The sequence below is a fragment of the Vicia villosa genome, linkage group LG6 (genome assembly GCF_029867415.1).
Source record: "Vicia villosa cultivar HV-30 ecotype Madison, WI linkage group LG6, Vvil1.0, whole genome shotgun sequence".
Lineage (NCBI taxonomy): Eukaryota > Viridiplantae > Streptophyta > Magnoliopsida > Fabales > Fabaceae > Vicia > Vicia villosa.
The window spans coordinates 115,504,494-115,518,597 of record NC_081185.1 but is presented as its reverse complement, the minus strand read 5'-3'; the positions used below and the strand labels follow the sequence as shown (position 1 = coordinate 115,518,597).

The 14,104-nt window shown below is 33.1% G+C and overlaps 2 protein-coding genes across 2 annotated transcripts; both read right to left on the bottom strand.

Annotated features, from left to right (window-relative positions):
• Positions 1–2,316: 2,316 nt before the first annotated feature.
• LOC131614447 (uncharacterized) lies at positions 2,317–3,915 on the bottom strand. Its single transcript, XM_058886030.1, has one exon. The coding sequence runs from the start codon at positions 3,913–3,915 to the stop codon at positions 2,317–2,319; it is 1,599 nt and encodes a 532-aa protein (XP_058742013.1).
• A 738-nt stretch (positions 3,916–4,653) lies between these two features.
• LOC131614446 (F-box/kelch-repeat protein At3g06240-like) lies at positions 4,654–5,724 on the bottom strand. The gene has a single exon (XM_058886029.1). It carries the CDS (start codon positions 5,722–5,724, stop codon positions 4,654–4,656), a length of 1,071 nt encoding a protein of 356 aa, XP_058742012.1.
• Between the last annotated feature and the right edge of the window lie 8,380 nt (positions 5,725–14,104).

Sequence of the window (14,104 nt, the reverse complement as noted above, 5' to 3'; positions counted from 1 at the left end):
TATTGGTACCACATGCATATACATGAGTCATGGGACTATATAGTGATTGTATTTTTGTGACTTATTAAATGATGGAATTATGTGAAGATGTGAATTTGTGGTTTAATGAATAGAATGATGATATTAATACTTGTGAATGCGATTAACCGAATATGTCTGGTTTCTGATATATAATAAATATTCCTATGTGTTGACTTGTTGATGATGCTTATATGATGACATGTTGAATATGTTTATATGTTGATATCATGACTATTCATTGATGATGTTCTTTGTGCTGTTTATGTTGATGTTGTGTGAGGCGGTGATTCATTTATATTCTTTACCTAATATATGATTTATCATGATCCTATTTATATAGTTTGATATATCACCCTTTTTGCTGATATTCCCCTACCATGGGAAATGGGCAGGTACTCAAGTATAGTTGTGGAAGTTTGTTGGTTCATCGAGTCCAAATGATGTGTCGCTTTGATACGTAGTACTCAGGAGTTGCTTATAGAGTTATTTCTGGGTTGTTGATGTTTTAGTTGTTGTTATTATAAACGTTGATTCAAAGTTGAATAATATGAAGTACTTATTATACTTCCAAGTTGTTTGAGTTGAGATAAGCTTATAGTTGACTGTTAATTCGAATGCTATGTATCATTGTTGAATGAAATACAAGTTGAATTTTTTTAGTTGATATGTGATACTCCAATTTGTTATTTGAAATTTTAAATACTCTGATATTTTTTGCATTATAATTTCGGGTAGAATTTGGAGTGTTACACGAAGCATCGCGTGGTCTCTATTTTTACCTTCATATTTGCATGGACCCAAGTATGAGCTACAATCCTTGTGTTTCTCAATTTTTCGTTTTCTGGCTATATTCTAATTATAGTGGTGGTTAAACAAATATTTACTATTATAGGACAAAGATTTTGATATTTATACCGTATTTGTTGAGTATATAATTTGTATTTTCTATCGAATTATGTTGCCCTAACTTGAAATTGTATTAAGTTTGGGTCTGTTAACTGTACAGGAAATGTCTAAGTTTAAAGTAGTTTTCTACACAATGGGCAAGTTTGTAAAAGACCCTGAACTGAAATACGATGGTGGGGAAGTGTATGCTTTTAGTAGTCAAGACTATGACTATTGGTCTTTCTTTGAAGCGTGTGATTTAGTGAAACATATTGACCCTGAGTTTGATTTTAAAACGGTTAAGATGTGGTGGAAACATGAAGAAGGTTCACTTGAAGCTGATTTAAAACCATTTAGAGATGATGGAGATTCGTCTGAGTTGGCTGCTTATGCTGTTGCAAATAAAAGTGAAGTTGAGATATATTGTGAGCCAAAACCAGATGAAGGAGACCTCACTTTTATGGACAATGTTAGACAAAAAGGTAAGGGTAAGTCTTGTGAATTAGAGAAAGAACCCTTGCAAGGAACATCTATCAAATCGCTCATAAGGATGAATTCCGCAAACAACTCGTCTTCTTTGGTGACGGCCCTAACCGCCCTTCCTTTCCTTTCATTACCACTCTTAATCGCATTGAAATCTCCTCCCATAATCCACTCCCTGTCGTAAAACCTCATCTTCAAATCTAGCAATTCGGCCCACATATTCTTCTTCTTCACTAAGTCACAAGACGAATAAATATTCACAACATAGTAACAATTACCATTCCAAATCACCTTAATCCCCAAATAACCTTCACCTTTAAAACTCGCTAAAACCTCCATGTTATCTTTTTCCCATAAAGTGATTAAACCCCCCGATCTACCCAACGAATTTGTGGAAGAAAAACCAATATCCGGACAACACCAAAAACTATTAGCCACCGCCTCACACATATTAGACATCTTTGTTTCTTGAATAAGAAAAATATTCGCATTACCTTTTATAATGATGGAACTCAATCTCCTCCTTTTGAGCGCACTCGTTCCCCCTCTAATGTTTAAAGATCCAATAATCATTGCATGATATTTGATATCTCCTTCCTTCCCCTTCTATTTCTTCTCCTTGTTTACCTTCTACCATCCTACCCCCATTAATCCGTCCCCTAACATCCACCATTCCCATAGCTACGATTGCCGCCCACAATCTATCTTCCACATCTTTCTTTAAAAACTCCCATTGCCTTCCATTGTTTCGACAGATGTCCGACTCTTCCGATTGGTTCCCGTAACACTTTGAAAAACTTCCACTTGGAAGACTAAAATTGTTCTCCTCAATCACCTTCAAATGCCTCCCCCCTTTCAAATGGAGCTTACTGTTTTTGTCCTTTCCCCCTTGCTTTTATTTTCAACTCTTCCATTTAATGAGATTGACTATATCTTCTTTCCTCCACCTGTATCATTTCTATCTAAAGAGCATCGAACCATAGAGGGTCTCAAACCCTCCTGAACCGGATGCAGCACAGTCTGTGAAACCGTAGAAAGAACACCACCTAGAATATCACCGCTCTTCACCCACGGAGTGACACCCTTCACGTCTACCTTGTCCCCGTCCACCTCCTTACTAACAGACCTCATGGAGACGGATTGGACACCAACATCACCACCAGCCATACTGCCTTGACCGCACCCTTCCTTAGATTTTCTAATAACAGAGACAGAACAATCGAATATACCACCATCTACCTTGCTGAAACGAGAGTCCGACGCTCCATCGGCTGAGTCAAGTAACCCGTCTTTAATATAAGGACCTTTCAGAATAGTATCGACGTTACTCGAAAATTGTTGGATACTGTCTGTAGATTCTTCGGACCCTGCATTAGAATCTGGGACAGAAGTTCCATCGCGCCATACGTAATCGGATTCTGAGGAATCTTCATCAGAAGATTGCACAACTTGGTTACCAACCACCGAACGATACACTCCTGCAACGTCTTCTCTAATGAACAGTTTGCTCATAATACCGTCGATGTTGACGGAAATGCAATCAGGAATAGATAACGATAACGGAATATTCACCATGATTCTAGCCACATCCAATGCCTCCCCTTTTTCCGTATTGTCATCAACACATATGAATCTTCCCCATGAATGTGCCAAAGCTACGAAAAACTCGGAGCTCCAAGCATGAGCCGGTATTCCGTATATCCTGAACCAAGCGTCCCTTGACGAGTCAATTATACCTGCCTCCCACTTAACAATATTTATAAACCAAGACTGCCACCACGTTTCTCCCTCTTTTATCAAATCATCGATAAAGCCTTCCTCTCTTTCTTCTAATAAGCACTTATTACCGCCTAGAGGAGTGACTTTGATTGCGAAAACTCCCTCCATCTCCAGATGAGTTTGAACGTTGTAAGCTGAACCCGAAACACACACCTTACCCACATAAGCTTTTTCGAATCGTCTTCGTAAATCGTTGTCGGTTTTGAAATCGAGTAACACTTTGTCATTCCCTGTGACCTCAATGTCCACCTCCCCCTTTGAGGCGCAACCCACTGCCTCTACGTAGGTAGAAGAATACCTCTTTTGCACAACAGAACCGCTACCCCTGTCTATCTCCTTTCCTTTAAAACCTTCCCTTTTGGCTGTAGATAGATTCAATCCCCCCTTCGTCCACTCCTCCCTTTTGAATTTGGGCAAATTAACATGAATTTTCTTGCTCTCTATCAGAATGTTATCCAAACGAATCGCTAAAATCCTTCCATCTACAACATCGGTGAACCTAGCAAAAGCGAACCGCCGACCAAACTTATTCCTTCTCGGAGAAATAGCGACCTCTGCCACGTTGCCCGAGCACCCAAATAATTCGAATAAATTCTTTGCTGAATAATCCTCTGGAAAAGCTGAAACATACATAGAAGTTACAGGGCCAGAAGAATCATTCCGATTTCTTCCACCAAACGGGAATGTATCCCATCTCACCACATAACGTTTCCGATAAGAAACTCTTGACCAACCTTCCTTCTGCATTGGAAGATAGAAAACTCAAAACCCGACCCACGATGGACCAGGAAAACCTTCGCACCTGAAAACGCAGAAAACCTGAAAACGCAGAAAACCTGAAAACTCTTCACTCCAGAGAACACGCCTGCAAGTTTCAATTGGAATATCTATTTCAGAGCTCTTGTAAATGTATATATATGTAGTATCTCTTGCTTGCTTAAAAAAATAAAGGATTAGTTCCAAAGTGCAAAGGATCTCAAACGAATTTTTAAAATGTTTTTGTTTTTGTATTTTAATATCATTGGACATATTTCAGGAGTCCACAGTGGTAATCAAGAAAACACATGTCAGTGCTTTATACAACAACAAAAAACATATAGCTGTGCATATCAACAAGTCCTAAATCAATACCAAAATGCTGTGGTAGCTGCCAGTTCAAGATTCAGCAAGAATCAATATTACAAAACGAATGTCTATTGTGCATATCATGCGAGCAATGCAATAAATGCTGTATCAAAACATCTAAGCAAAAAAAAAAAAAAAAGTAAAATAATGGCAGGAAACAAATTGCTAATGTTTACAAAGCAATAACATAAAATTCTGTAAAAGTTAAAATATAATGACGAAACAAAATATAGATGACAAAATTCTCATGTTTCATGGCATGATACCTAGGGCTCATGATATAAGATAAATATAAAGAAACTGGTAAATGCTAATATTTCACAATTACATTCTTCATGTTTGTTATCAATAGTCATATTACTAAGCGTAACCGGTGCCGGGAAGTGAAAACAGAGACTCTGTATGCCCGACCAATTCGGATATGTCTGAAAACATAAACTTTAGTAGCTGGCCTTTGTCATTAAACTTCACCAATCCGCTTGCACTATTTGTTCCTACTATATCACCACACTTTGTTAAGCATGCTATGTATAAATCATTGTGCAAAACAGGATCAACAGAAAATTGAATAATCTTAGTCCAAGATGAATGCACTCCATATTCTTGCATCACATATATCTTGACTGTATTCAGGTCATTCATCCATGCACCGATAAGTCCTCCAACTTCCAACAAATCATAATGTATAGAAAAATTATTACAAATACTAATAAAATCATCTGGCAGAGGTATCTCCAACATTGCCATTTCCTTTATATCAAAGGCAATAATAACATTCTTAAAGGTCTCTTGATTATAAACAATCCAATGAATAGAACCATTCGAGGATAACCCGGATTTAGGGACACAATCCCATACAGCAGTAGTTATATCAGGCAAATGAGAAGCAACCTCCATTGGTTTCCACTTATTAGCTCTCAATGAGAAAATCATCAATTTAATTGCGGGATCATCTTCGCAGAATAACGAAACTATCAAGTAATCATCAGTGGGCTGGTCATATACAAAACCAGACAGAAGTTCGTAACCATCCTTAAGTAATATAGGAGAGTCGGGTATTTGTTTGATCAAACCGGTGGATGGATTCAATAGATAGATGTATGTGCCATCATGCAAAAACAGAAATCCTCTACAGGAACCTCTTATTTCAAGAGGACGTTTGGGACGAAAAAAATCAAGGGTTAGTGAAGCATATGCAGAAGAAGCATCGTGAAGCCATGAATCAACATCTATGGATAAAGGTTGAAGGGCATAAGGTTTTATAAAGAGACGTCTATGTGTGGCAGCATGTTCAAAATGTATAGTAGCAAAATTGTTATTAGAAATTAGAGAAAGCCATGATTTGCAGACACACCTGAAACGTGATAGAGCCTTCACCGGTAACCTCAACAGAATTTCCATGATCACGCTATTCACTCTCTTCTTCTCCATCTTGCCGACTAAACAAACTAATATCAAATACATTATATATAGTGCATATTTAGGGTTTAGTATGATTTTTTTTATTTATTTTTAGGGTTTAGCTTGATATGTGTATTTCTATTTCTGGTTTATTCAACTAGAAGACTATTTCATAGGAACGTACTGGTATTTTATTTGGTTTCAATTTATTTAATTTAATTCTAATCAAATGAATTAAATTAAAGATTGCGATAAATATATAGCAAAAAAAAAAAAAATGAATAGCTTTTTTTAGTAGCACATCATGATTTAGAATTAAAAGATTAATATCTTTTAGTAGTACTTTATGATTTAATGCTTCCAATCAAATCAATTAGAGTTAAAGAGTGTGGTAAATAAAAATATTTAAAATAATTGAATAAAAGAATTAAAAAAAATTTAGAAACATGACGTAATCTAAAATAATGTTTTTCCATTATAATAAGATTTTAAAAATAATATTTGGCATTTATACACCTTTAAAGTTTTATAATAAATTTATGAGTGAAGACCCATTTTGGTCCCTCACAAATATTACACGAGTCAAATTAGTCCTTCACAATAAAATAGACTCATTTTAATCCCTAATAAAATTTAACCGGATCATATAAGTCCTTCTGTTAATATTTTTTTCAAACCGGTTTTTCCTAGTTTTAAACTGTGACTGGATTGCCACGTTGAATTTTATTTTATTTTCATTTTTAAAATTTTTATTTTTAATTTCATTTTTAAACAATTATAAATTAATAATATAAAAAAGGCAAAATTGTTTCTTATAAGAAGTTGAACTCAGGCCCATGTGGTTAATCTTAAACAATTCTGATTTTAAAATAAAAAAATATAAAATTTGTATCAATATGATCTCGAACCTAAGTCTCTTCAGATTAAATGACAGTCAATTTAATAAAATAGAAATTGATTTGTCTATTTGTAAATGATAGTCACTTTACTAACAATAGAAATTGATTTGTTTAGTTGTTATTGGTAGTCACTTTACTAACCGTAGAAATTGATTTTTCTAGTTGTAAATGATAATCACTTTATTAAAAATAGAAATTGATTTATCTAGTTGTAAATGATAGTCAATTTACTAACAATAGAAATTGATTTGTCTTGTTGTAAATAATAGTCACTTCCAGCTTAACCAGAGGTCCTGGGTTCGATCCCGGCCCTGGGCATGCAGCAGTGTTAAATCTCTTGAGGGAGAGCTTTACCGCCTATATGGTCCTACCCGGCTCGAGGGATTAGTCTCTGCAGTTGCGCGCAGAGGATACCCCGGTTTATGCCAAAAAAAAAAAAATAATAGTCACTTTACTAACAATAGAAATTGATTTTTCTAGTTGTAAATGATCGTCACTTTATTAACGATAGAAATTGATTTGTCTAGTTGTAAAGTGAAAATCATTTAACTTGAAGGAACTTGGATTTGAGAGCTCATAGATAAAAGTTTATGTATAAATTTTTTTAATATTAGTAGAAATCATGAAAATTACTTATTTAAAAATTACTTTATAAGAAATAATTTTGGCTTTTTTGATATTATTTATTGATAACTGTTTAAAAATGAAATTAAAGATAAAAATTAATTTAGTTTAAAAAATAAAAAATAAAAAATCCAACGTGTCTGTCCAGTCACGGTTTAAAAGTATGAAAAGAACCGGTTTAGAAGTAGGAAAAAACCGATTTGAGAAAAATATTAGCAAAAGGACTAATATGATCCGGTTAAATTTTGTAATGGATTAAGTTGGGTCAATTTTTTTGTGAGGGACTAATTTGACTAGTGTAATATTTGTGAGGGACTAAAATGGGTCTTCACTCTAAATTTATTTTCAATTTTTACAAATTCAACCATATGAACCAGTGTTTTAAAATCCGGACCGGTCATCAAACCGGTGAGGGTACTGGGTCACTGATTCATTGCTTGAACCACTGAGTTACTAGTCAAACCGCATGACTAAATCAAATTAAGTCAGATAACTCGATGGAAAAACCAATCTCAATTGCAATACTATATATTTATTAAATCAGTCTAACCGAATGACTTAGTCTCTAAAAAATATCACAAAACCTAGAAATTTTTTTTACTTTTTAATATCATGATTTCACATGTTTAGTTTTTACATTCAAATTCTAAATATATTCATCACTCACAACAAAATATAAATTTAAATAAATTTTAAACTAAGTCTAATTGCAAACAAAGAAAAAATTGTTCCAAATAAGGTTTGAATAAAATCTAATTATATTTTTTATAAAAAAAATCATGAAAACGATGTCGTTTTGTGCGAAAAAAAGAATATGCACTTGAACCACCTGTTTTCTAAAACCGCCGGTTCACCGGATTTGGCCGGTTCTCACCGGTTCAATAGCATATATGATCCAACAATCAGACCAGACCGGTGACCCCTCCGATTCCCGGTCTGACCGGTCCGACCGGTCGGTTCGGTCCAGTTTTTAAAATACTGATCTAAACCGTTTCATACAACAATCAACTGATTTTTGTTCTTAGAGATTTATTTAGGCCCGTTTGTTTTGGATTTTTTTAAAAATGGTTTTTATAGTGTTAAATAATATTGTGTAAAAAAATTATAATTTTTTTTTTTTATAAAAGTTTCAAATGAAAATTTTGTTTGAATAGTTATTTTTAAAATGTTGTTTAGGTATTTCATCTTTTTTATCGAAACTTTTTTTTGGATATCAAATTTACAAATAGATTTTCATAAAAATCATCTTTTAAATACCACTATTTTTAAAAAAAAAAATTGATTTTGACTATGTTTTGGTCTTTAATAATGTTTGTTTATGTTATAGGATGTCAAAAGTAATGTTTCAATTTAGAAAAAACAAATGTAAAAAAAACTTGTAATATTTTAAAAAACAATTTTGTAAAGTCTATTTTCAAAATTACATAGAAAAAATCCATATTTTTAAGCTGAAACAAACAGGGCCATAATTGTGTTCAAAATCTATTTTAGTTAAGGATGACAATGGATATTATTAAGGACACTGATAATTCTCTTATACTACTCCCTCGGTTCGATAAATATGATACTTGTTCCGCTTTAGAATAAAAAACTTAAGTTCAAGCTCTCGAAGGAACCAGAAGGGATGAGAGGTTGAAAACTATTGATCTTGGACAATAGCTTTAACTCTTTTACGGCTACACGGGGTGGACCTGCTGTTTATAGTGATTTCTAGTAAACAACTGTTAGCCCTCTAAATCAAACACTCTGGTAACTTACAAGATGAACTAGATTGATCATAGGACATGTGTCTAAGTTTTTTATGACTATGCTTACAATGAACTCATGCTTCGATATAATTACTTCTCTAATGAATAGACTAAAGCTTTTCTTTAAGACAATAAATAACAAGAAAGTAAAGTAAAAACAATTCGACTGCTTGAAAGTAAATGATTGAAAAAATGATAAAGGTTTCGACTAGAGAGTAAAGGAAATGTAAATGGTATGGAAAAGACTTTTGTATTGTTAAAGTAAATGATTTTGAAAAGACAACAATGGTGTTTCTTATACGTACATTCTCTGCAACTCTTTTCTCTAACATTAGTACTTTGAGTATATTGAGTAATTTGTATAAAATGAACACACTGAATCCTAACATTAAGACTCCTTTTTATACTAACTTGACCCCAACGGTCGTTCTCTAGGAACATGCTACATTCGATGTTTGCATGATTCTTTCGAATAATAGATCTGCACGTGTCTCTACAGATAAAATACTTCAATTCGAATTCAAATCCGTCCTTGTTCGCAGGAGTTAAGTCTTCGACATATTGCATCCAAATGATTTCAAGTTTAAATCCATCAATGAATACAGCTTAATTTGACCCTTCCGTCCTTAAGACAAATTGGGCTTTTGTCTAAACTTGTCCAATTGAGGCCCCTCAAAAATGTGTATTTCGTTATGGAAAGAAATGTTCATTTTTTAATATCACATGAAATTTCGACAAACCAATATTCATTATAATAATCATTTACTATCATGACGTCACAAGTAATGATCACTTCTTTTCCCAAACGTCTATTCAGATGTGCGTGCAACAGTTCCATCATTACCGCATAGCAATAAGTTTCCAAGAAACCGTAGAGTAACCTCTTTCTCCACTTATGGGAAAGCGACACGCATCCCACTAACTTTTAATGTGAAACTTCTCAACTGCCATGGCCTTCCTATAAGTACTTCATCTTCTTTATTTCCACATTTTCGTTTCTGCAACTTTTAAATCCTCAGAAAAGTTTCAGAGATCACATATTTCTTTCTCTAATCAATTTCAATCAAACAATCTCATTTCTCAACAATGTCACCTTCCAAGAAGAACCAGAAGTCTAAGAACACCATGAAAGAGGGCACTTCAAAGGATTTTGCTCTTCAAACTGATTTGGTTAGTGTTATACCCCAAAAATTGCCCGCATCTTTTTTCAAGAAAACTTCAATTAAGAGCTTCATATAATCTTGGATTTTTATTCCATAAATATCCTGATTTATGAATACTTGATTTTTAAGAATTTTTCTTATACGGTACTTTGGCTCGCTGTTGAATTTATTCTTACGCAAATGCCAAGTACTGTTCATCACTTCACACACGCTATTTATTTGAGATTTATTTACAGATAAATAGTACTGACGCAATTGGTGCAGAGTTAAATCTTTTGCAGGCGCAGAGTCCAGGGATTTAGACTGTACTGGTAACAAGTAAATTATTATTAATTTTTGTTTCCCACTAATTTTTGTACTATATTCCATTATTTTCAAAATCTCTTTTCAAATCTCTTTCTTTCAAAATCAAATCCTAACGTCTCTATCCTTCTTTTTATTCTATAAACATCTCTATAAATCAAATCCATTATTTCCACTCAAATTTTCCTTCTTGTACGGAATCACTTCATTCCCCAACGTCTCTATCCTTCTTTTTATTCTATAAATATCTCTCATTTTTTTCCATAAAATATCATATCGAATTCTAACTCATCTCTCAAATTTCTACTTCATATTCATTCTCTCTTCTTCCCCGGCAAAAATGGCGAAGCGGATGAAAACGTGTTTTCTTATGGTCATCACTGTCGTGGTGGTAATCATGTCCTTCTTCTGTCTGCATAGTCCTGAAAAATATGGACCTGGGATGCTTACATCTCAATCATCTACATGTTATTATTTGTAGCTTGGGCTATTAATCGTCATTCTTAAAGTTTGTCGTTTCTCTTATTTCTTAAATGTACCGTTTACTCGTTGCACTGTTCATTAAATTATGTAATGTTTGTACTGTCAATATTAAATGTCGTACTATCTGTCGTACTGTTGCTTAATTATCAAGATAATATTTTGTGTGTTTTCTGCCAGTTAAATATTTATTTTTCTGTGCATTAAATGTTTTTCAGGGTTATTATCGGTAATTTTGCTCGCTTACAGTATATATTATTCACTCTAACTGCTACATGCCTGAACAGTCAGTTGACAGTCAAAACCGCTGACAGTGCAATTCTCCGTGTTTTGTACCATCAATCAAATCAATCTTTTGCATTTCAAAATTCCAAGACTTTTGTTCTAGAAGTCTTCTGAATATCACATGATTAGAAGAGACTCAACACTGCACAAAAATCAGGTACGCTTAACTGTCTCCTACACAAACAGTCCCTAACTAGGGTTTTATTGTTTTTTCAAGAGAACAAGTTTTTGAGACCTCAAATGGATTTCATGGACCTCCATATATCTCAAAGTACCACCATACAAATTTTCAAATTTCAATTCGCTCATACGCACAGTCAGCAGCTCAAACAGTCAACAGACGACCCGTTTGACAAAAAAAGTCAACAGACAGTCAAAAATGAAATTTTTTGTCAACATCCATATTTTGTCAAAGGATTCATCATTTGATCATTGGTTGATCATAATTCATCAAGGAAAGATCAAAAATCAACAAAACCCTAAGTTTCAAAATTAGGGTTTTCTCCTAAAAAGTCAACTGAACTTTGACTGGTCATAACTCTCTCATCCTTCATCCAAAAAATTCAAACCAAAGCTCATTTTTAAGGAAATTCAATTATCTTTCAAATGCAATTGGTCCCAATGTCATTATATTCACCATTTGAAAAATATGAATCAAGACATTACAGGTCATTTTCAAAGTCAACAAAAAGTCACTTTTTTCAACAGGACACACAAGGAGCATGGAAAATCATTTTGATATGAGACCAAAGAAATTGGTTAGAGGACTCTTTGAGGTTTCCAAAAAGTACAAGAACTCCTTCATATGATAAAAATTGAGGGATTTATGCCTTGTTGAAGTTGGCTAAATTTTGGGAAAATGCATGAAATCAACATTGATCAAAAATGTTTTTCTTCCAAATAAGACCTAATTTCCATGATCCAAACATGTTTCCCATAATGTGAAGGGCCTCCCACGACCAAGACAAAGCCCATAGCATGTTTGTTTCTTTTTTGATTTAATTTTATCACAATTTAGATTAAATTAAAAAAAAGGAAAATGGAAGGATAATATGTAGCTTAGTTTCTAAGCATGAGTCATCAAAGAATCAATCAAAGCTCTGCAGCAAGGGAAGTACAGCAGGCCTAAGAGCAAGAGGTGTGGAAAATTCAAGCCATGGTTGCTTGAATTCAAAGCTACATATATTAAAAAATTCCAAAATTCAACAGAAGCACTTAATGCTTTTAGCTTAGTTTTTAAGCACTTCATTGCTTATATAATGGCTAGAATACTTCGGTAATCACACACACACGAATTGAGAGCCAGACATATGCTTGTAACATACTTGTATCAACTTGAATTTTTCAAAGAAATTTAAAATTCGAATTTTAATTTCTAGCTTTTTTCAATACAAACTAAATACTCAAACACGTTCCCTGACCCTCACTAAACATAACCAAATCAATTGCAAGCCTTGAATCATCAAGAACACGTACCTATACCTCACGGTTTGCTCGAACTAAAACTTACAAAAATCTCATCATACTTGCATGTTTAACAAGATGTAGTCTCATATTTAAGTTTAGTTTGGTGTTCTGATCATTTCTGGATAGTTAATTGCAGTTTGGTTGCATATACACGAAGATACCATTCTAGGGTTTGTGAACTCTATTTTAGGGTTTTTCGTTAGAAGCAAAATTAAGCAAAATTAATGGCATATTTGAACTCAGTGAATCAAGCCAAATCGAATGGACATGTCGCGAAAAATTTTTATCCATGTTTACCCCTATTCGCTATTTTGCAGGTTTAGAACTCATCTATTACAACGCTTTTCTCATAAAAAAGCTGTTAAATGTGTTGGCGAGAGGTTGAAGATGATGAGGTGGCCTCACCTTATTGGACAGAGCGCGCGCGCGTTTTAAATTTAAAACTTTCTAATCCAGTGCTTTGCAGGTGTGTTACGTGCCATGATCCCTCACGCTGGTCACCATCAGATCATTTCATCACTCCATCCAACGCATCTAACATGCTAGTCCTTACCATGGACTTTCCAGCCAACCAAACCAGATCATAATTTAATATATTTTCATTTTATTTAATTTTCTTTGTAAGATTATTTTAAATTAGTTTTAAAAATCCAAAAAATACACAAAAAATATTTTTAAGTTAATAAAATAATACTTTATTTTCTGATATAAAAATATTTTATTTTTCTTCATAATTTAAATATTTTGTATAATTAATTAGATAATATGTATATATTTATCTTTTAATTCTTTCAACCAATCAAAAAATCATAAAAAAATTGTTCTTTATATTAAATATAGTTTATATATTATAGGCTAATTTTGTACATATTTAGGATAATTTTCTCTTTAAGTTTTAATTATTTGTGTAATTATTTGTATAATTATATGATTATTTAACTTAATAATTTCAAAAATTCCAAAAAAAATAGTTTTATCTTAAAATTAATTGACAAGCATTTTGAACATATTTTAAAATTAATTTTTAGGTTTAAATTTTATTTCCATCTTTTGCTCATTTTAATTAAATTAATCATGCATTAATTTTAATTAAAATCAATCATCAAAAAATCCAAAAATATTTCTTTTATTTTCTTGCAATTTAAATTCCTAGATCAAGTGTATAGGTTGTCAAATTCATGAAAATAGCGTAGTTTACATTTCCCGCACAATCGATGTAATAGCGTAGATTTACTTTCCGCATTTTACATTTCCGCATTTTAATTCCAGTACATATAAAACTGCGTGTATGCCAAAGATTAAAATTGAATCGTTAGATCACTAACTTCAAAGATAAAATATCTGAATCAAAACACAATCACTTTTGCACCTCTTAGGGTAATCCCTCTTTTATTCTTTTCAAAAATCAAAGTCAAATTCTACTGTTTCAAATGCAAAATCG

Coding starts and splice junctions, on each gene's coding strand:
- LOC131614447 (XM_058886030.1), bottom strand. CDS start 3,915: ATGCAGAAGGAAGGTTGGTCAAGAGTTTCTTATCGGAAACGTTATGTG.
- LOC131614446 (XM_058886029.1), bottom strand. CDS start 5,724: ATGGAGAAGAAGAGAGTGAATAGCGTGATCATGGAAATTCTGTTGAGG.